The 24,640-nt window shown below is 37.8% G+C and overlaps 1 protein-coding gene across 1 annotated transcript in view; it reads left to right on the top strand.

Moving 5' to 3' along the window:
* MGAT4D (MGAT4 family member D) overlaps positions 1-24,640 on the top strand; it is a 73,812-nt gene that overhangs the window by 13,229 nt on the left and 35,943 nt on the right. Inside the window, exons 2-6 of the mRNA XM_046656768.1 lie at positions 5,805-5,963; positions 8,226-8,363; positions 12,786-12,919; positions 16,030-16,076; positions 23,999-24,112. Of these exons, the coding sequence (XP_046512724.1) occupies positions 5,805-5,963; positions 8,226-8,363; positions 12,786-12,919; positions 16,030-16,076; positions 23,999-24,112 (592 nt within the window). The remainder of the gene's footprint in view (positions 1-5,804; positions 5,964-8,225; positions 8,364-12,785; positions 12,920-16,029; positions 16,077-23,998; positions 24,113-24,640) is intronic.

Raw genomic sequence — 24,640 nt, 5'->3', positions numbered from 1 at the left:
CCTTGAGACCATCAAGGCTGATCTCATTAACCCCTTTATCTCAGCTTCTGATTCTCAGGTTACTCTTCTTCTGGACTCTACTCCATACATGGATCTACACATTGTGCCCTCACCTTTCCACTTCTATCCCCAACCCTTCCCAAAGCCCCAAAGCCTTTGTGCTCTAGAGCTCATGGTCATTACTAAAATTGCTCATGTCTTCATCCTCTTCTCTAAAGTTTCCTTCACCATCTTGCTCTCACTGAAACTTGGCTGTTTCCTGAGGACACTATTTCTCCTGTGGGCTCTCTCAAATAGTGGTTGTTTTCTCTCCCACACCACTTGTACTCAAGGCAAGGTAGGTGTCCTCCTTCCTTCTCATTGCTGCTTCCAAATCTTTCTCCCACCTGTCTTCCCCAATGCCTCAGCATTTACTCTAATTATATCCCCACTTTCTCTCCTTGTGCAATCATCTTCAAACTCATGGGTCACTCTCCCTTGTTAGCAATAACTGCTTTGTTTCCATAAACTCCGTATCAAGCATCCTAGTCTCTGACTGGCACCTCCCAAATTTCTAGGCCACTCTCTTTAATACCCTAACTCTGACAATCCTTTGACATACCAGGGCCTACAATTTACTGATTTGTCTACCTTTTCATGCCCCTCATCCACTGTGTTCTTCCTTACACTGTGTTTAAATTCCACGGACAATCATTATAATAATTCCCTGGCATACACCCTCGACTCTCTTGATTCTCTCTCACTTACTTATATCCACTTGGTTAAATCACCATCCTCATGAAATTCAGTTCTCCTTTTACTCTGCATCTGTACCCTGATACTGAATGTGATTAGAGTAAAATAAACAGTCACAGTGACAGTCTCACTTCAAATCCATGACCACTGACCTCAAGTAGGCCCTGAAGGCTGCTTCAAGATCATATTATACTTCTCTGTCCCATCCACCCTCCTACTTTCCTAGAAAATTATTTCACACTTCTTTCTTTTCAAGTCTATAATACATTGTCCCCCACCCTCACTCTCAGCTGATGACTATGCTCCCTATTTCACTTAGAAATAGAAACATTAAGAAGAGAGCTTCCAAAAGTTCCATAATCAATGGAAAGCACAGCTTAGTTGGGGTAACTAGTTCCTAGTTACCCTGTGATCAGTCATATCATTATGGTGACACTTGTCCATGCTTCTGGCTAAAGCCCACCCCTCCACTCATATACTGGATCCCACCCCCATCTTGTCTATTTTCACGTGTGTTATCAGTTTGTCTCTCTTTCCTGGATCATATCCATCAGCACACAAACGTGCTGTTTTCTCTCATCTTAAAAAGGAAAATGAAAAACTGCCTTGACTCCACTGCCCATTCTAGTTACTGCCCCATTATCCTACCCCCTCTTATAGCAAAACTCCTAGAAAGAGTTGTCCAGCCCTCCTGCCTTTAAGCCTTCTCCTCCTGTTCTCTCCTGAACCTGCTCCAGTTAGGCTTTCACCTTCATCGTTCCGCAGAAATCAGTGTCGTCAAAGCCTCAGGGAGTGTGCATTGCTCCGTCTCATGGCACACTCTGAGTCCTCATCTTCCGTGTCCTATTCAACAGCATTGACAGTTGATCCCTCTCTTCTCCTTGAAACACTTTGCTCCTTTGGTTTCCAGGACTCCACACACTCCTGAGTTTTCTCATGTCTCACCACTAATCCATCTCAGTCTTCTTTTCTGGCCTTTTCTCATTTGTCCAGCTTATAACTTGGAGTGCCTCAGGATGTCCTTAGGCATCATCTCTTCTCTATGCATCCTCATTCCCCTAATGATCTCATGGGTCTAAACACAGATCTTTTTACATTTATGTGTCCAGGCCAGGCCACTTCTCTGTACTCCAGACTCACATATGCAGCTGCCAACTGAGATGCATAATAGGCATCTCAAATCTAATATGTCCCCAACCAAACTCCTGATATTCACACCAAAACTTGCTTCGCCTCATGTTTGTAAATGGCTACTCCCTTCTTCCGGTAATCCTCCATCTTTCCTAACTGAGTGATTTGTATGTGAGGATTAAAGTGTGGCTTGGATCTAGCAGTGCCTTTTCCTAGTCATTGTCCTTTCACTGGGGGTGGATTGAGGAAGGAAATCATAGATCTTGTGCCACTGCCCACTCACCAGTGAAGACGACAGATCTAAAGCCTTGAGTTCTAGTGGCTGTACCATGGCAAGCCAGGGCTTTTGTGCAACACCTGCTGCTGGAAAACTGCCAGAACTCTCTATCTCTGAAATGTTTAGCCAATCAGTTGAGTCTTTCCCTGGACCTCTGCTGTCCTGTTTCAGCAAGCCCAACTATCCATAATACCTGAATCGACTTCTTGTGTGCGGACTCCATTGGTGCAAACCCTGTGGACCCATATAACGTGAAATTGTGCTACAATGGGGGGACTCAGTGTCAAATAACTGGAAAAGGGGAATCACTAATAACAGACCTTAAAGATGGAACTGGCTAAGTTTGGGTGAGGACTAGAGCAGTGAGGATCCCTCCAACCCAAGAGGGAAAGACAAAATATTTTGTTAGAGAGTAGTGAAGCAGTGGTTTACTTCCTCTGTTGTGTCTTGGGGTGGATGATCCATTGAGGCCTGGCAGAGAAATATGAGGATATTAGTTTATTAGCTGCTTCCTATCTTCAGTCAGGTAGCTCAGGCAAGACTCAAGTTTTGTCCCGAGCTGGCTTCTCTGAAAGGTGAATGGGACAGCAAAATGGATATACAAGTCTGTCAGAGGGGTCATTTCTGTCTATGGCCAAGGATTTAAGACCTCTGAGAACCAGACACTTAGGCACCCTGCTGGATTTCAAGACTGAACTCTCTGCCCTAGGCTAAGGCTAGTGTGAGTCAAGGCAGGGATGAAGGAAACAGCAGGAGATGAGACTGGGCTGGTATTTTATCACTACATTTTCTTGCTCCATTTTATAGGTGAATCTTAAGATATTTGCTCTTGAATCTATAAAACCAGCCCTAATCTCTCCCTTGAACTTCAAAGGCATATAGACAAATGTCTGCCATGCATTTGGATGCCTCATAAGCATCACGACTACCTCTGGCCCTGCTCCTTTTCCTGTTTTCCCAGTCCAGATTGAGTACTAGCTTAGAAATCTAGTGGTCATGTTGGAAACCTAGCAGGGATTCTCGTCTCTTCTTCTCTTATCAGTTACTAAGTCTTTCCAATAGAAGCTGTCAGATATTTGTCATATTCATCCCCTATTTCCTAATCCTTTCTGCCCTGGTTTGTTCTTTTATCATCTCTCACATGAAACTGTTATCGCTATAGGTTCCTAACTCGTGGTTTCTCTGGCTTTAGTTTTGCTTTCCTGAAACAATCTTCTATATGGCCATCAGAATGATCTTTCTAAAACAAATGTTGCACCTAATAACCTTCAGCTATGCTTCGCAATTGAAATAGGTGTTCCCATGATGGTCTGTAGTGGTGTTCCAAGATATATAAAGTCACCTGAAAAAAATCTGGAGGGGAGTGGAGAGTGACTCCATTATCTTTAGATTAAAACCAATATGTACTGTGGAATGGACTATGGAATTTGCATACATTTTAAAGAAACTTCACAGAAATTCCATGAATGTGGTGGGCTATGTCAGGTTATGCCTCCACCTGCATCCTTTGTATTTAAATTCACTGCCATTAGAGGTTTTTTAGAAGAAAAGTTTAAGAAACGCTGGTCTATAGGAAAAAGTTCAAGCTTCTTGTCATAGCTTGTCAAAAAGATCAGCATAACCAGATCCCTCTTTTAACCTCACTTCTGAGTTTTCCCCATGTTGTCCCTGAGATGATGACCAGCTTCTAGGTCTGCAGAGACCATATTTTGAATGCCTCTTTCCCGCACTGAGTTCCAACTAGAATGCCTTTCCTTGCCTCCCTTGGCTGTCTAACTCTTGCTCCTTCAAGGGTCTGCTAGGCATCACATCCTCCAGAATCCTTCTCTAACTTCCTCTCCTCTCCCCTCCCAGCCATTTAGATTCTGTCCTCTATGCCTAGTATTATCACTACTTGCCAGGGCTTGAAACCTTGTGCTGCTGTGTCCATTTCTCCTCCAAGGGGATATCTTTTGGTTTACCCTGCTAGAATGGGCATTTTAAAATGAACACCTGGACCTTCTCCCAGTAATTCATTACCTCTCTCAGAAGATGGGGAGATTCATCTGAATGGTGAAATTGGTCAGACCTGACTTTTATAGGTCATATGGACGAGGAGGCAGAATCGTTTCCTTGAGATGGGCACTTGTGCCATCCCTGGCTCTTTCTCCTGTAATATCTATCTTATGTACTCTCTGAAAGAAGAGCCAGCTCCCTCTTTACTTTTCCCTCCAAAGTAGTAAGCACATGTGATAAGTCCTACCTTTTGTGGGTGTGGTTCCACTGTTGTCCAGCTTCTCTTTCAATAACGGGGTGGGAGTAGGGGTGAGTTAACTTGGGTAGGGAGGTAGGATACTCCAGTGCACTCTGCAATATACTCATTGTCAGAGAGCCCCAAATAAAGCTAATAGGCCCTTTTGGGGGCTGGTGTTATCTTTGTGTGTGCTTAATTAGTTAAAATTCAAGGAGAAGGGAATATGTAACAACAGAAATATCACATTGATTTAAATTATCAATTAAGTTAGTTCTACCAGTTAGTCAGTAAACTTCCTGAAGGCAAGTTTATCCATTTTATTTTCGTATTTCCATTAACACAGATTACTTGGCAAATAAGAGGTACTTAGTTTTTTATTTTTTATTTTTTTCTGATTATAGAAGCAATGCAACATGATTTTAGAAATGAGAGAATTTTGTAAAAAGAGGAAATAAAAAATGATCCAACAAACCAAAGATTATATATTAACAAAATATAAACTTGTACACTTACTCTTCTCCTTTTTACTGTATGTATATATACTTTTTTTACCAAAAAAGAAATTATACATAGTTTAGTTTTAAAAAAAACAACTGCTTTTATAACATTGAATATTCTTCTACAAGCTGGTTTTCATAGCTGCATAGTATTCCATTTTTACATTAATGAAGAGTAGTCCATTGATAAATAATATTTATTAGACATGTCAAAACATTTTTTTCATGAGCTTTGCCATGTGATTGACATGCATTATCACATTACATCTTTACAACAACTCTGGGGCAAGGATTTTTGTATATCCACTTATACATGAAGAAACAGAGGCTAACAAAAATTAACCAGATTGTCCAAGGTCACACAAATATTAAATGGCAAAATTGGGATTCAGTTATATGTGATTTAACACCAGAGCCATCAGAACTCTTAAAAGGATATTCTGTAATTTATTTAGCATATTTTCATTGTTAGGCACTTAAGTTGTTTCCAATTTTCTTATAATAATAAATAATGCTGCCTATGTTGAACATCCTTAGAGCCGAATCTGTGTACATATTTCTGGTCATTTTCTTCAGATAAATTCTTAGAAGTAAAATTTTTGGCTCAATTGGTTTTTCTCTCTAATTACAAACCTAATACAATCACAAAATGGAAAATTTGGAGAACATAGAAAAACATAAAGTAATAAAGCAAAAACCATTGATAATTCCACCTTTCATATATTTTTAACATTTTCTTTTTTCAATCTTTTATGTGTATTTATATGTACATATATGCCATCCGTATATAGCACTCTCTATACATATATAGAGAGAGCTATATATATAGCTATATTGAAGAATATATTTTACATTTTTATTATACATTATAGGAAATCGCATGATACCAGTGCTACATGTATAAACGTATACATATATGTTTCCTTTGCAGATAATCAATTAATTAATTGTAGAAACCATATTCTGGAGTTTAAGGAAAATATGCTACGTTTAAAAAACAAAACTGAAACAAATCGCCAAGAACTGATGAAAACCTTGAATAGAATGAAGGATGAAATTGAACAGAGAGAAAATCTATCAGCACGCTTAGGTTTGTGTTGCTTTTGTTTTTGTGTATGGTGATTTATTTGTTTGTTTTAGGTTTTGTGTTTGTAAGTTTAGATTTTATGCTTTCTGATTTTAGGGCATTTCTCCTCAGTAAATATAGCTAAATCAGTACTTGTTCTTTTATTGTGAGACATGCAAAAGTCAGGTGAGAGACATCACTGATACAGTTCTTCCCATCTCTACCTCAAAAACGGCCTTCCTATGTGTTCTCTCTCTGTGAGTTGCACCAGGATGCCTGATCCATCTAACAGATGCAGCCAGAACCTGAGCATCATCTCTGACTCCTCCCTCTCCTTCTCGCATCCCTCCATGTCAGTCAATAAACAATCCTGTTGATTCATAATCTTACACATCTCACAAATCTGTCCACGTTTTTCCATCGCCGTCTGTACTACCCTGGTCGGGTCACCTTCATACTTCATCTGAATGGCTGCTAACATACTCTTATTTTTTTCTTTCTCTCTCTAGACTTATACCCGCCTCTCTATTCTCACTGTAACCAAAGTGAAGACTACACTGTCCTGTGTATCAACCTTCAGTGGTTCCCCGTTTCTCTAGGATAAAAGTCCTGCCTCGTGCATCCCACTTTGTGGTTAGATGCTTCTCCCACTCTTAACCCCGGGTAACCACTGATCAGTCCTCTAGCTCTCCCTTTTCCAGTTGCTGTAGAAATGTAATGGTGCAGTGTGTGACTCTGACCCTGGCTTCTTTCACTTTGCTTAGATTCATCCAAGTTATTGTGTGACCAATTGTTTTCTTGCCTTTCTGTTGCTGAGTAGCATTCCGTTGTATGGATGTAAAATTGGTAGTTTGTTTATCCTTTCACCAATTGAGGGACATTTGGGTTGTTTCCTGTTTTTTTGGTGATTAGAAATACCTGTTGCTATAAACATTTATGTGCAGATTTTTTGTATGAAGAGAATTTTCATTTCTTTAGGATAAATATCTAGGATTCATGAGTATGTGGTAAGTCTATGTTTAACTTTATAAGAAACTGCCAAACTGTTGTCCAGAGTGGCTGTACCATTTTGCATTCCCCACAGCGATGTATGAGGTTTCCAGTCACTCCAGTTTATTATAGACATTCTAGTGTCATGGTTTAAGGTCTATTTCTCTAGTGACTAATGATGTTGAACATCTTTTTTGTGCTTATTTTGCCATCCATGTATCTTCTTTGGCGAAATGTCTGTTCAAGTCTTTTGCATATTTTTTAATTGGGTTGTTTGTTTTCTTGCTGTTGAGTTTTAAGTGTTCTGTATATATCCTGGCTACATATCAGAAGGATATGTGGTTTGGAAATATTTTCTACCAGTCTGTGGCTAGTCTTTTCATCCTCCTTATGGTGTCCTTCACAGAGCAAACATTTTTAATTTTGATGAAGACAAATTTATCAATTTTTCTTTATATACATTATGTTTTCAATGTTGTATTTAAGACCTCTTTACCTAGCTGAGAGTAATGAAGATTTTATTTTATGTGTGTGTGTTTTTAACTTTATAGTTTTAGGTTTTACATTTAGGTCTATGAAACTTTCAAGTTGATTTTTATAAATGGTGTGAAGTACAGATCAAGATTCAATCTTTTTCGTGTAGATGTCCAAGTGTTCTCACACCATTTGTCAAAAACGCTGTCCTTTCTGCATTGAATTGCCTTTGCACCTTTCCAAAACTTAATTACCATATTTGTGTGGCTCTATTTCTGGATTCTGGATTCTGTTCCATTGGTCTATGTACCTATTTTTACTGTAATAACACACTGACTTGATTACTGTATTATATAGTATGAGTTAAAATTGGGTAGTGTGAGTCCTCCAACTTTGTTCTTTGTCAAAATTGTAGAGGCAAATTGAAATGAAGAGTACAAATGGAGTCATTAAGTGTTCAGAGGCTACAAAACGAAGTTATGAAGATACAAACTTTAATGATGTGATCTTAATCCAAGTAGCAGAACAGATCAATTATAGCCTGATTCACTTATCCTCCCTTTATTTGGAACTGGCAGTTGTATAAGTCTCCGGTTGTATAGCTCACAGTGCTAGACTTAAGTATTACCTTTGAAATAAGTATGAGGCAGTAACATTTGAGCTATATTTTGATAATTTACATTTAATAGTATTTCTCTTATATATTGAATACTAAATTAATCTGTGAATTAATTTATAAACCCTCATTTAAAAAAATTATACCAGGGGGAGAAAAATCCCTATAGCTGTGAACTCAGAAGCCCTATTTTTTCTGTCTTTCAGTTGAGAAGAAAGTGAATACATCAGATAAGATTGAAACCGTAACTAATGCATTTGAAATCTTAAAGTTCTTTCTTCCTCATCTAAGGAAAGTAGGCAGAATTTATCCTAATGTAATCATTGGCAAAGAGAAAACAGGCGGTAAGAAAACCTAGATTTGTATCATCAAATACAGATATTTTGATCTTTGGGAACTTGCTTTTAAGTTTTAAAATGTAATCCATTAAAATGATACTCAGATTGACATAGAGACCACCAGCCTATCTGGCAGTGATTTGGATTACCAGAAATCAGTATATTGTCTGGCAGAAAAAATTGTTCAGTAAGTATTGGGAGACTTGAATTCAAATTCAGTTTTAATACAGATGCTTTGAAAATAAGTCAATATAAGTCAAACATACAATAAGCATCTGCTAAGTGCTTGGCAACTCTTTTCTCCCTTGGTTTTGGTAAATCTATTCAAGATATCTTAACCAAGATATCTTGGTTATCTTTCTAGTTCCCCATCTTTCTGGGGACCAGAGTCAGCAAAAACTTTACAGAAGAGGTGATGTTTGCACTAACCCGTGAAAGATGAGTTCAAGCTCACCAGGTGTAGAAGAGAAAAAGCATTTGAATTAGAAGCAGGGATATTAAGGCCAAGTCTCAGAACACCTGCCATTCTCACAAACCTTGTTCATTCCAGTGAGGCACTCTAGGTCAGAGGTCAGCAAACTAGAGCCCACAGGCCAAATTTGCTTGTTTTGAAATAGTTTTATTGGACCATAGCCATACTCATCATTTACTTGTCTGTGGCTGCTTTGGCACTACAAGGCCGGTGTTGAGTAGTTGCGACAGAAACAGTCTGGCCCGGGAGCCAAAAATGTTTACTATCTAGCCCTTTATAGAAAAGTTTGCTGACCTCTGCTCTCGGCAGTTCGGTGGGAATCAGTAAGTGCTGTTTTATATCACATGCCTCTGACAAGCCTCTCGTGTTGGGATGGGGGTGCCAGATGACATTGTTTAACATTGACTGAATTCTCACTGTGTACCATACACTGAGTTGCTATGTTTTCTTTCATTATCTCATTTAATCTTCATAACCCAATGCAGTAGGCCCATGATTATCTGTATTTTACACCTGAAAAAATTGAGGCTTAGAGAGATTAAGGAAGTTTTTGAAATCACACTTGTAAGTCTTTAACTGCATCAGATTCCCTCTTGGGAGTGTTTTGATTGTGGCATATAAATATGCACATATACGTGCTTGTACACGTGTATTTGAATGTATGAGAGAGCGTGTGCTGGATGAAAGCTGGAGTTTACGGGAAGAGGAGTTGAAAGACACAGAAAAAAACCAATGCATAGAATCTATAAGATATTAGATACCAAGAATAAGCACAGCTGTGGAAAAGCATCAGCAAAGATAAGCAGAAGCCCATGATATAGAGTGAAAGGAAAGAGGGAGAGAGATGCTGGTAATTGGGAAGAGTAATAGAGCTCTGTTCCCTGGGGCCGGGGGCAGGGGTCGGTGGGAGGTGGGTTGAGATAAACCAGTAATCAGAACTGTGTTAAATCCTGAATAATTTTCCAATTTCCCAACTATGTCCTGATTTCCAGCTATGCTGTATTTATATTGGTCCTTCTTTCAAGGTCCCTTTGGTGGCTTTTCTTAGGTTTTTAGGGGGACCGGCCTGCATATAACGCTTCAGTACCAGAGGCAATATAAAGGGAGATTTTGTTTCTGGTAACTAAAAGATCTTAATACATAAAACATTTGCAAATGTTTTGAAGCCTGTAGCATAGCCTACTGGGGAATCTATCATCAGTCTTATTTATTCTATATTCTGAATATATCTCAAATAATTTCTGCTCTTTGTAGCCCCTCTACAACTCTTTTCTAGTGAGCCCCTCATTTCTTGCCTTGTCTATTTCAATAGACGTAATTTTTCTCATGACTTTAGTATTACTAAGTGAGTCCATGCTTTCCTCAGAGATGCATACTAAAATGCGTAACTCATCTTGCTCAACTCTTGCTTAGAATCCCTCACTAGATCTTCGGTGCATATAGGATGAAGTTAGCTCCTTGACATGGCATACTCATAATAGGCTATATCTTTCAAATCTCAATTTCTACCACTTCCTTCCATTTCCAGCAACTCCAAACCACTAGCAGTCCCCAAAAATAGACCAAGCTCTTTGAGATCTCCATGTATTTGTACATGCTGATCACTGCCTATAATGAGCACACCACCTCCTATCAACCCACAACTAATTTGTTGTGTAAGTCCCTTATCCAGTATGACTTTTCATCTTAACTGACAACTTCTTTGTGAAGCCTACCACGTCCCCTCGTTTAACAAGCTTCTGCTTTGTGCCAGGCACTTGCTAGGCCCTGGGGATATAGTGGTGAACAAGATGTGGACTTCATCCTCATAGAGACAAATGAGAAAGCAATTACAATATAGAGTGACCAGTGCCATAATGGAGGAAACACAAGTGTGAGCCAAGTAATCTATCCTCAGGGAATTGGGGAAAACTTTCTGGAGGAAGTAACATCTAAGCTGAGACATGAAGAGTAAAAAGAACTGGAGTAGGCTAAGCAGGGGACAGGTAGGTGATGGATAGTGGAAAGGTGGAGGATGGTTGTCCAGATAGAGGAAAAGAAATGTGAAAGATCTAACAGCAAGAGAGCCTGAGAAAAGAGTGTGGCTTGTGTGCACAAGTGGGGCTGGAGGCTATCAGCAATAAGACATGGCACAGAGGCCAAATAATTAAAGGGGCTTATCCGTTCATTTACTCATCCCAAATTTATTGACATTACTATGTTCCAGTCATTATATTAGTGCTGGACTTATAATGGTGAGCAAGAGAGCATCAGTGTCTGCCCTCACCAAGCTTACATTCCAGCTAGGAAAACAACAGGTAAAAATAAAAAGGATAAGAAATACTATGAGAGATGAAGTAAGAATATATAGCTGGTACACCCAAGCTAATTTAGAAAGAATGAGCAGAATTAGCACAAGGAATCTGAAGAATGAGTGGAATTAGCACAAGGAATCAGAAGAATGTTCTATGCATGTGCAAAGGCCTGAAGATGAGAAAGTGGTATTTGGTCAATTTGAGAAGCTGACAGACTGTTAAGTAATACTGGTTTGGAAAGAGGATAGTTGAAACAGAAGAGGTAGGGCAAGACCAGGTCACTAAGGGCCTTGTGAACTTTTGTAAGTGTACTCCTTATCTTAAGGCATGGGAAGCCATTCCAGGAATTGCATTTTAGAGTGGATCTCGCAGCTTGAAACTTGACTCCTGCCCGACATCATCCATAAAAATCAATTCTAGGTGGACTATTCATCTAAATATGAAACACAAACAACAAACCATCTAGAAGATGTTCAGGAGAATATCTTTATGACCTGAAGATAAGCAAAGATTTCTCAACAGGAATCAAAAAGTACTGACTATAAAGGAAATGACTGATAAATTGCACTCTAGTAAAATTAAGAATTTGTGTTCATAAACAGGTAAAACATTGAAAAAGGAACCAAGAGTGGGAGACAATATTTGTAACACATATAACTGACAAAGGGCTCATGTTCAGAATATATCAAAAGCATCAATAAATCAATAGGAAGAATGAAGACAACTCAATAGAGAAATGGGCAAGAGCTTAAACAGAGATTTCACAAAAGAATATCCAAAGGCCAAACACATATTTTTATATATGTTCAAACTCAGTAGTAATCGGAGAAATACTGATTCCTTCTGTTCTCACCAAAGTTCAAGAATTTTTTTTTTAAATAAATGCTTCTCAGTTTGTTGTATACCAGGGTCCTGATTGTTTTGACAATTTTTTTCCCTAAGCTTATTAGTCTTCTTAGGGAGAAGATTTTCTGAGTTCCTCACTCAGCCATTCTGGAAGTCCTTATCCCCATCTTAAAGATGGGGAAATTGAGCTGGAAGGGCCGTGTTTCTTGACCAAGCTCATACAGCCAAGCACTATGCAGCCAAGACTGAGTTTGGGCAGACTTCGCTGATAGAATCTTCATATTTATTTATGATCACGTGAGGTCTAGTCTCCCAGTGCTTCAGTTATTATTGTGCAATAAAATCACTTAGAGGCATGGATTCATTCCAGCAAATCATTTGGAAATTACTTCATACATTTTTTTTACAAATGAAAATATTTCGTAATATTTTCCTTATTTTGGGTTCCAGCTTCTCCTTAGGAAAAAGAGTATAGAATCAGCCAATGTATGACATTTTGTACCCACTTAGATGAAAGCTGTAGTAAATGGAGAGTGGTTAGTTTTATTTTTGCCGACATCCTCCAACATGAGAATATCTTGGAGTCTATTTAATGTGTTTACTAACAATCCATTGCAAATTGAAATTTCCTGGAACAGAAAATGAAATATGTGATAAAAATTAACAGTAGTTTGGAGTTTTTTTGGAATACAGTTTCAAACACTCTTTCTATGACCATACAACTAACCCAAACATACAAGTAAGCATAGATAATAATGCTAAATTATGTTTTTCTCTGTGGTTTGAAATGATGATTCCATACTCCTTTGTTTGCAGTTTCCTTTGCGCTGGGTATTCCCACTGTTAACAGAGGAAATCATACTTACCTGAAGCAAACCCTGACCTCTATTGTCTCCAGAATGACTCTTTCGGAAGAGAATGACTCTGTGGTGATTGTCTCTATTGCAGATGTGCGTATGAAAAATAAGTAGGTCTCCTCACTCCCAACCTGTAGCCTCCAAATACACTTCCTCCATGGTAACCACTGTATTATTTTGAATTTCTCTCTTAAATTTAAAAAACCAATTCCTAGATGCCTTTTTTTTGGTAGCAAACCATGTACTGAATACCTGTTTGACACCAAGAAGAAGAAATTAAGTACGTAAATCTAAAAAGAAAATATAATGGTTCCATGTGGAGAAATAAGATTGCATGTTAAATGTGTTAATAGGAGCCTTGCCTACTATATGGTAAAGAAATTATATTTACAACCAGAAAAGTAAAATTGATGCTACAGTAATAAAATCTGGCCAGCCCCAAAAAAGATTGGTATACAAATCAGGAAAGAATTTATGTTAAGTAACAATAACTACCACTAATTGAAGGACCCCTTTCCACATCTGTAGGATAGTGGACAATTTTTATACACATTATTTATAGCCTGTATTACACCTCTGTAAAGTAGGTATTACCATCTGACTTTACAGATGAAGAAACTGGAGCTTAAATAAAGTTAGTAACTTGTGGAGTAACTCATAGAGCATATTCAAAGCTAGGTCTCTCTGATGGCCCCAAAGTTTTCAATCCTGCCTCTAACGCCATGTAGAACCATAAAGAACTGTTTAAATATTAACACCATAAGATCTTTTGAAGGGGAATTTGGCAACATGTATCAGATTTAAAATGTGTATATCCTTTGTTCCAGAAATCTCAATTCTGGGAAGTTATCCTAAGGAGATAAACAGGCAAGAATTTCAAAATAATAAAAATATGACGGTATGGTCATGCAGTAGTTGAGAAGAGACTCTAGGTCTAGATTGCCAATGGTCAGATGCCAGCTTCTCAGGCCAGCCGGGTGGTGTAGCAGTTAAGTTCGCGCACTCCAATTTGGAGGCGTGGGGTTCGCCAGTTTGGATCCTGGGCACAGACCTACGCACTGCTTATCAAGCCATGCTGTGCCAGGCATCCCACATATAAAATAGAGGAAGATGGGCACAAATGTTAGCTCAGGGCCAATCTTATTCAGCAAAAAGAGGAGGATTGGAGGCAGATGTTAGCTCAGGGCCAATCTTCCTCAAAAAGAGAAAAAAGGTCACAAATGCCAGCTTCTCTACTGTCTTGCTTGTGAACTTGAACAAGTTACTTTGCTCCTGTATGCTTCACTTCTCTTATGCGTAAAATAGTGATGATCATATTACCCACGTCATAGGGTTGTTTTGGAAATTAAACTAGCTAATATATTTAAAGTATTTAAAATGATGGGTGGCACATGGTAAGTGTTCAATAAGTAATTCTTTCAAGAATTTTCAGTGCTCTGTTGCTTTATAAAAGCATGATATTGGAAATAACCAAAATATCTATCAATAAGAGGCTGATTAAATACTTATGTCTATGTTGCAACCATTGAGGGGAGAATGAATATCTATAGTCACTGACATAAAATGATGTCCACATCATATTATTGAGTGAAAAAAGTTGTAAAGCATCTTGTTTAATGTAATATTATCTTTGTAAAATGTGCTAGAAAGAGAAGGGAGGAAGGAAGGAGGAAGAAAGATATAAAGACAGATGAAATGTATAAAGAGAAAAACAGAATGAGCAATCATGGTCTCCAAAATATAAATAATGGTTATCTCTGGATGTTGGGAGTTAGAAGGATCTTTGTTGTCCTTTCTTTATTCTTTTCTCTATTGTTTGAATTTCCTGTAATAAACTTATCTTTGAATGCAGAAAAAAACTCCAACAAAACAAGCAGTTGAAGAACTAATAGGAAAATATAAATGAAAGGTTAAACAATCATTCTCTCCAAGTTAATTTCTTAATATTGGAAGCATATACAAGGTCTCCAAAACGTTTTGTCACATTTCCTCTGTTACATGTTACAATCTTTATTTCTTTGCTGTTGACACAATGCACATGTGCCCAAAATGTTTAGACCAATAATAAAATATTGGGGGACAAATTTTAAAATGGAATATAAAATGCTAAAGAAGTGTAACTTTAGTACTATATTTAAAATATCATATGTTTCAGTGGGTAACAAATAGCTGTGATTCAACTTTTTTTTAATAATTTTTTTTTTTTTTTGAGGAAGATTAGCCCTCAGCTAACATCCAGCACCAATCCTCCTCTTTTTGCTGAGGAGGATTGGCCCTGAGCTAACATCTGTGCCCATCTTCCTCTACTTTATATGTGGGATGGCTGCCACAGCATGGCTTGATAAGTGCTGTGTACGTCCACACCTGAGATCTGAACCAGCAAAGCCCGGTCCACCGAAGCGGAACGTGTGAACTTAACCGCTGTACCACTGCGCTGGCCGCTAGGCATGATTCAACTTATGGCTATCTTAAGAACCTTATGTACTAGTTATCTGCATCATGACTGGTATTTTTAAACTAACTACATTCATTCAGAATTGCCTTTCAGAGTACTCAGATTTGATCCTAGAACTATCATTGTTGAAAATATTTCCAGAATTTTACCTTGGGAGTGCTGGTGGGCCCTGAAGCTACATCTTGTAAATGTCATCAGTTATGTTAAAAAAAATGATCTGAGAGAATAAACCCCCAAAAGCTAATTTGCAAATGAGTCTGTCATCTAATCCAGCATAGTCTTCGATGAAGAGTAGGTACACAAAGTTTGTTGATGGAAGAAAATTTGGTAATCAAGCTGAGTAATACTGTCTGGAAAAATGTGATGTAATTTTGAAGTAAGCTTATTGTCGTATAATACTCATAAAATGAAGGCATTTTCAAAAAGAGCAGTACTTGGAAATAAGCCATCCCAAATTTTAGGACAAAACTGTTTTAGGTACATAAGTTTTTGTATACTAATTTTTAAGTGTAAATAACGTGTAGTGATATTTCATATTGTGACAAAGGGAGAATGAAATATTTTTGATGTTCAAGTCAGATCTTTTAGACACATGGATATTTTAAATTCTTTTATAGAAAGTGAAAACAGTAGAAATGATTAGGACATGATGACATTCCACACATAAACTAGAGTTACATGTAGTAAACATGTATTAGTAAAATAGGAGGCATGCTTGGTTTCAGTGAAATATTTTTCTCATTCTTAGAGTAATGAAGATTATGTAAAATCTGTTGTTGACATGATTACAAAAAAGTAAGTACTGTTCAATAAATTTAAAAATAGCCCTTCTTTCATTTTTTTATCCTATTTTTTATATCCAATTATATAATTTCATTAGTGATCAATTCTTCTTAATGAGTGTAGCTGTGCAGAAGGAACCTGTAGTTCTCTCTAAGCTGTGATGAAGTATAGCTTGTAATTTTCCCCAATTTTGTAGGTTATCTACCTATTAAAATCCATATTTTTCATGTTATTATTGTTACACTATCTATTCCCCCATGAAATTCATTGCCTCTGAGAGAAGCCTACTTGATTATTTTTAAAACATTCTTGTGTTCCTTACTGTATGAAGTTACTTTCACTGCTGCTGCTTATAATCTCCTGCTGTATGCAGCCCAGGATATGCAGGCACATACAGACGAACCAATGTGAAGTTATTTATCAAGCAAGTTGCTCTGGAATGGAGTCAGCTTTCCAGATCGTTATGTTCAAGTGGGCGATACAACTGGTAAAAAAAAACAAATCACAGCAAGGAAGCCAGTGTTATCGTAGGAGTATGAGTAAGGCACTATGAGAACACAGAGAGGGGGAAGTATTTCACTCTATCTGTAGGTATCAAGAAGGACTTTGTGGAGAAGGTAAGAATTAAGCTGAGTCTAAAGGTGTAAGCAGACATTCTACAGGCAGACAAAAGGAGAAAGGGAATGCCTGGCAAACAGAATTGCTTGAGAAGGCAGAAAAGCCCCAAAGGGAGCATGCTAGATTTTTGGAAATATAGGTATATTCGGGAACATGGATGGTTGGGAGTAAGGAGGAAGGATTGGTGGGAGCTGAGGCAGGCCGTGATGAGATCATGAAGAGTCTTAGGTATCGTGCAGAAGAATAGGCGCTTTATGCTACAGACTAGGGTTGCAAACATGCTCTTCAAGCCTAATCTGGCAAACAGATATGCTTGGTTTCGCCAGCAAAGTGTTGCATTTTGTTTTGTCTTTTCCTCAACCAAAAGCTCAAGTGGATGAGGCAACATTATTCTGGTCAAAAGAATTCCAGCTGATAACTGTAGAATTAATAGAATTAGAAAATCACCGTTTTGAGACATAACTGATTCAGGCATGTCATTAAGTGACAGGTGGGTGGGGAACTTTACAAGGAGGGTGTAGCAGTTAGCATCCAAACGGGAGAGCTCTTGGTAGTTCAGAAAGCGGAAATAGAGGGAATTCAATACAAAGAATAGGTCAAAAAAGTTTACAAAGGCTGAGAGAACAAAAGGGAGAAGAAGAGACGGGAGAAGCATACAGGGAGATGGGGCTACACCCCGAGATCTGACACTGGGCTGCACCTGCTGCTGCCCTGTTGTAAATGCTGCGACAGCAGGGTCTAGTGGTGCCGCCTCCGTCAGAGCTGCAACCTCCACCAACTCTGCTGCTCCTGCCAGTGCTGACATCACTGCTGCTGCTGCTGCTGGAGACTTCGCCTAAAACCGAAAGTGGCAAGAATGTCCTCCTCTTCTACGGCCTTCCAATCTCTTGTTACTTACTGCCTCCGACAGGCAGAACCTACCGGGAAGCTAGCTAGCACGGGGGCCTGGGACTGTGGTGTGCAGACCTCCAGCCCTACGATGCATGGCAGAGCAGAGGGCGAGAGTGTGGGCCGAGATCAGACGGGCATCAGCAGGAAGGGACCAAGTTCCCCGACCTGAACCTCTGATCAAGCTCCATATCACTGGAAGCCAGTCAGGCATTTTGTCCCTCCTGTTTTGATGCAAATGAAATACAGAATGAAATAACTATAGGGAGTTATTGCCCACCACCCTCCAAAAAACAAAACAAGCTTGAATCTCATCAAGCTTCTAGAACTAAATTCCAGTTTAGGGTATACATAGTGAATGGAGGAAGCAATCTGGAGCAAACCACCAGGACGTGGGACAGTCTACAGGACAACTTTTCTATAAAACAGTTCTTTAAACAAGACAGTTGCATTAAAAAAAGGAAAAAAAGAAATAAAAACTAAAGTGACTGGTCTAGCTAATAAGTTTTAAAAAGATATTAGAAATACTCAATTATAATGAGAAGATTTTTTGTGGATACTCCTTTGAACATCACCCCCACCCCCATTAGATACTACTGGGGACATTTGATAATGAACTGAGTATTATGTGATATTGAATAATTATTCTTGGTTTTGTAAGGTGTAATAATGGCTTGTGGTTATGTAAATGTCCTTTTTTGATTTTCACACTGAAGAATTTAAGGGTGAAATGTGATATCAAGGATTTTTTTTTTCTTTTTTTAAAGATTGGCACCTGAGCTAACTGTTGCCAATTTTTTTTTTCCTGCTTTATCTCCCCAAATCTCTGCAGTACATGGTTGTATATCTTGGTTGTACATCCTTCTAGTTGTGTCATGTGGAATGCTGCCGCAACGTAGCCTGACGAGCGGAACCATGTCCACGGCCAGGATCCTAACTGGTGAAACCCTGGGCCGCGGCAGCGGAGCACGTGGACTTAACCACTCGGCCATGGGGCCGGCCCCTAGGATTTGTTTTAAAATACTTCAGCAAAAAATAGTGGGCTGTATAGATGAAACAAGCGTCGTAAAAATTAATGGCGGTTGAAATCGGGTGATTTGGGATTCACTATATTTCTACTTTTGTGTGTGTTTCGTAATTTTCATACTACAAATTTAAAGAATCAAATCAGACTATTCTCAACAAGCTTAACTGATGGGGAGAAAAGTTAAAACACAGTAGCTTGAGGGAAAGTTGTGTTTGGGGAGGTTTTGAGTTGGAGCAACTTGAGTGTTTTGTATGTCCTCCAGTGGAGAAGAAGGAGCTGATGGAGCGAGGTCTGTGGGGGATTGGATGTAGGATACACACGGAAGGAGATTTAGGCAGGACTAAGCTAAGACTAAAGGAAAAAGAGATAAGAACAAGTGAAAGACTGGAAGAAAATAATTAGTTTGGGGAGGGAGGGTGACATGAAAGAATCGTCTCCCTAAAGGTTCCTCTCTTCTCTGTGAAGGAGATACGATCATGTGTTGAGAATGAGCGATTTGTTGGTGGTAAATGAATTTGAGAGCAGTAGTGAAGGCTCGAAGTTGGTGATGTGTGCAAAGGGAGATGGAGTGGCACAAGATGAAATAAAATACCATATATGTCTAGTTTTCACCAAAAAAGTTTCCCCAGAAAAAAAGTTGCCTTATACTTGAATCCTTAAAATGTTCTCCTGTCAGGATATGCTCTCAGTTGCTTTATTCTCAATAATAAACCACTGTTTGGAGAAGACACATTAGCCTGAAATGACTTATGTCTCTGCTAGTTTGGTATCCTTATAAGGGATTCTTGACAGGATCAGTTAAAAAAGAAGGCAAAGGTTTACAAACAATTGCTGGGGATATGACCACATAATTGCAAGACTTTTGAAGATGACTTTAAAAAGAATTATGGTATGTGGTTATTTGTGGAGATCACAAATGAAAATATTACTTATGTTTTGCTATAAAATGTTCAGAGACAATGCCACTGGTTTCAGAAATTGCCGTATTTTAGTTAGACCTGAAGGTCAAATGTACCTGAGAACTATGTCAGATGATTCAGAAAGTGATTCTAGTGAGAATAAGGGTATTCATGTTAACAATGCAGGATAAAGAGGTGGAATAAAATATGTAAAAACATAAAACTCCTAGAAGAAAAATATAGGCGGTACACTCTTTGGCATTGGTCTTTGAAAGATCTTTCAAATACCACGTCTACTCGGGCAAGAGAAACAAAAGAAAAACATAAACAAATAGGACTTCATTCGACTAAAGAGCTTCTGCAAGTCAAAGGAAACCAGGAGCAAAACAAAAGACAACCCACAAACTTGGAGAAAATATTTGTAAATCATATATTCAACAAGGGTTAATCTCCAAAATACATAAAGAACTCACACAACTCAACAACAACAAGACAAACAACCCAATCAAAAAATGGGCAGAGGATATGAACAGATATTTTTCCAAAGAAGATATACAGATGGCCAGTAGGTACATGAAAAGATGTTCAACATCACTAACCATCAGGGAAATGCAAATCAAAACTACATTGAGATATCATTTTACACCCATTAGAATGGCTATAATCACTTAAGACAAAAAATAACAGGATGTTGAGAAAAGGGAGCCCTCATATATTGCTGATGGGAATGCAAACTGGTGCAGCCGCTGTGGAAAACAGTATGGAGAGTTCTCAAAAAATTAAAAATCAAAATACCATACAACCCAGCTATTCCACTACTTGGGTGGGATACTTGGGTATTTATCTGAAGAACTGGAAATCAACAATTCAAAGAGCACTCTTATGCACCCATATGTTCATTGCAGTACTATTCACAATAGCCAAGACGTGGAAGTAACCCAAGTGACCATGAACTGATGAATGGATAAAGAAGATGTGGTATATATATACAATGGAATACTACTCAGCCACAAAAAAGGAGAAAATCATCCCATTTGCAACAACACGGATGGAACTTGAGGGTATTATGTTAAGTGAGATGAGCCAGACAGAGAAAGACAAACACTGTATGATTTCACTCATATGTGGAAGATAAAGACGTGGACAAAGAGAACAGATTAATGGTTACTAAGGGAAAGGGGATTAAGGAGTAGGCATAAGGGGTAAAGAGGCACATATATGTGGTGACTGACAAATAATAATGTACAACTGAAATTTCACAACATTATAAACTATTATGACCTCAATAAAAAATTTTTCAAAAATTGGAATAAAGTTATTTTTGTGAGAATAAAATAAAACTATAATTTAAAAATAGCACATTATAGAATATGAGGTTAGAAATATGTGGTTGTATCTAAGTTAATGTAGACACATAGCTTTTCATTTACATACCCAAACTTATATATTTAGCTCAAAATCCCTTCTCTAGGTCTTCTCATTGGGGATAATGAGGGATTGCTCTATATTTTATCAACCCTAAATTTGAGACTATATAGCAATTTTTAGAGGATGCAACTAAGGTTATATACAACCTTATATGAAACTGTATATAACTATGTACTTTATACAAAACTATAGAGCTGTAAAGTTTCCACTCTTATATGACAATAAGCCAAAATCATTCATCTATAATGGCAACAACCTATATTATTTTCTCCAGTTATTGGCAACTAGCAATTCTACTATCATTATCTCAAGGTCTTTTAATCCTATCCATAACCTAACAAGCTAGAAAAGTTTTAAAGAGTCCTAGAAAGGTGTCACCATACAGCATTCCAAGGGTCTTGCTTAAGAGGAATTGCATAAAACTGTGCTTGGAATCTTTCTCTCCATCAGTAAGGGGAGATTATTCTATTAATGTAGAAATTACTTGTAACTTGACTTTTGTTGCTTTTGGACTTTGGGTAAAATTGTCTAGAGGACAAGATTTACTTATTAACCTCTGTAATACAAACCTTTTGATGATTGCGTATACAGCAACTTGATGTCATTTTCACTTGCCTCTGTTATTCTAAATTGCCGTACACAGTCCTAAGGCTTATAGTCATGCAATTTCATTTTTTAAAAATGTAGACATTATGTTACTAAGGTTTTACCCCAAAGCAGACAATAAGTATTCCCCATTCTTTTCTTCCATACCAGCATTTTCTATTCCCTAAGGAACGTATTAGAATTAATTTTCAAAAATCTTTCCATTTGATATACCATGAAATCAGAGGGCAGCCAGTAAGACTTTCACCCCCTACATTCCCCCATTTACGCTCCCACCAAAGTAAATAAATAACATAGAGCCTGGGAAGAATTCAAGTGTGTCTTTTGAACAGTTCTTTCCCTGCCAGGTATGTATTGCTATTCCAGTTTTATAGATCAGGAAACTGAAGGTCAGAGAAAGTAAATAACTCACTCCAAATTTGAAGGCAAAGGAAGCAAAATTGGTACATTCACTTTTCTGGTTCAAAACCCTGCATTCTTTCTAGCACATGACACTACTCCTCCCCCGTGATCAGGATACATCCCTATTATTAAACATCTCCAAACCATTTAAAAAGCAAGTGAAAGGAATACAGTTGTCCACATTCCAATGACTCATAGCTAAAAAAGCATGTGCTTGCTTTCTTCTGTGTGTGTGCTTACACATACTCAGGCAATCCTTGATTTGCACGATAATATGGGGACATAAAAATGATTGTGCAGGTTGAAACCATGCAAAAGGCGATATTCACAATCAATGGGAAAAATTACAATTGTTCCATGACCTTTAAACATTTGCGAAAACATTAAATATTCTCTAACTGTTGACTATTAATGTTTAGAAAAATGAAAAATATAGTAAAGCTAATATTCGTTTAGTAAACTGTCATATAAAACATAAGAATTATTGAGAATAAAGTATTTTATTTCCTCTAGAAAATTTATCAAGAGTATAGTTTACAGTATTTGCCTTCTTCTTGTCATGCAACTTAAATACGGAGCGAATATCTTTTTTATGCCTTTGCAAATTGTCGTACTCCTCTCTGAGTCTGGATCAGCCTCCTACATTTTATTATTTGAATTTTCAATGCTGTGAAATATCTCTGAGAATTCCTTTAATGTGAAGTGTTTTGCCAGCATCACATCCAATGGGACATCCTCTCCACCACAGCCACTTTCCTCATTTATGTCAGATAGGTTCACTTCACCAAGTGCCTCTGCCTGCGTACCTAGAGTCTCTCTGAATAGCAGCAGTGTCAGCCTTCCCAGGCTCAGCTCTCTTGGAATCTTATTCCAAGTTCACCTTCAGTGTGATTACTTTCTGTGCTTTCATCTGTTGGCCAATTCCCTCTTTTGATTATTCATTTTAATTCTGTGTCATGTGGGCTTTTTTGTCACGGGGAGACAAGGAAGCAACACAACTACGTGTTTTGCTGCCTGCAAGTGAACTGAATAACAGATGCACAGTGACCAGTCACCAACAGACTTCGAAAGAAGTGGCAAGATGGTGATGTGCATTTGTTATTTATGTAGTGATCTGTGAACTAAAGAGCCAGCAGCGAAGTTTGTACTTTCTGCAACTATTCACGGTTAATATACCATGGTGAGTGGGAGACTGGTATTATTTAACTAAAATGTGGTAACTGAAATTCACACATATGGAAATGGTCCAAAGTGAAGACTGCCTATTTTGCACATAATTGAGATCATTCATATAAACTCTGTCCTTCTTGTTCACCTAATAGTAGAAAATAAACATTTCCTTGAGACTTTAACATTATAACAAATAACGTAATGCCTAAATTTAAATCTCACTTAAGGTCATATTATATCTCTCTCAAGGAAAACCATTTAAAATGCTCTATCTGGTCTCCCATCCTTTGCCTTGATGGTACGAGATTTATATTACAGTGTTTTGAGCAATATTTTATTCATGTTAATGATGTCCTTGTTGGTCTATAAATATTAACTTCTAAAAATAAAGATTCTAAAAAGCACATATAGTCCTCCAGTGAGCTGTGGACAAGAGTCACATTTAGTCCTTGCTTGCTGTGGCAGTCTAGTTTCAGGAGCCATATTGCTATTCAGTAGGAGTCTTGTTAAACTCAAAATTGCATGCTTAAAAAAACCATCTAATGTTCTTGCTCTTTTGCATTTACTGTATTATGCTAATCATTAGTTTCATTATCTTGGATCTATTAGAGTACATATCTGATTGTAAACTTAAAAAAATTTAAAGTATCTATAATTTGTATGAGAGGAAATAAATTTTATATATTTTAATTTTTTGATATGTCTGTCACTAATTTACAAAAGAAATACTTTGGCTAAAAAATATTAGTTTCATGATGTTGATGTCATGTATCAACGTGAAATAATTGAAATAAAAATTTTAGGTGGACATGCATAAGGAAATTCTTTTTAAGTATTTATGTTGTTTTGGTAAACCAAATATTCACTTACAAGCGTCCATTTACTTTTACTTATAGATTCAGAAAGCAAGTGAAGTCTGGGTCCTTAGAGGTCATTTCAATACCTGCCTATTTTTATCCAACCATGTTACATGACAAGGAATCAACTGAGGACTCAGAAAAATTAGAGCGGTATGACCTTTTAGAAAATAGTATCCTTAAATAACTAACTTTACCTGATGAAATGTTGGAATCAGCATCTAATAGATCCTCTTTCAAACACAGCCACCTCCTGTTGGCTTCCAAGAGCTGACTGTGTGCATCACTTCCCAACTCTGTGTTCAGTGACATCCAACGGGAAGTGTGAAATCGGGAGCGTTTACACCATGGCAATGGGCAAAAGCTATAAATCAGGCTTCACCACCACCACCCCCTGACACCCGCCCTGCAGGGAAACAGCTGTTAAACATTTACCACCAGCACACCACTGATTATCTATATCCATATTTACAAACAATAATTAGCAAAGGCCTAATGCAGGAAAAAAGAAGCCCAGGGTTATGAATTATTATACGTAGATTTGAGTCCCAGCTTTTTTGTTTCCTGATCATCCTAGGCAGGTAATTGAGCCTTTTTTTCTTAGCTTTGTCAGCGATCCAGTGTGTATCATAAAATCTACATTACATTTTTGGCAAAGTTATTATGAGAACAAAATGATAG

Source organism: Equus quagga, chromosome 3 (assembly GCF_021613505.1).
Source record: "Equus quagga isolate Etosha38 chromosome 3, UCLA_HA_Equagga_1.0, whole genome shotgun sequence".
In the NCBI taxonomy this organism is placed as follows: Eukaryota; Metazoa; Chordata; class Mammalia; order Perissodactyla; family Equidae; genus Equus; species Equus quagga.
This window is presented reverse-complemented; position numbering and strand designations above follow the sequence as displayed.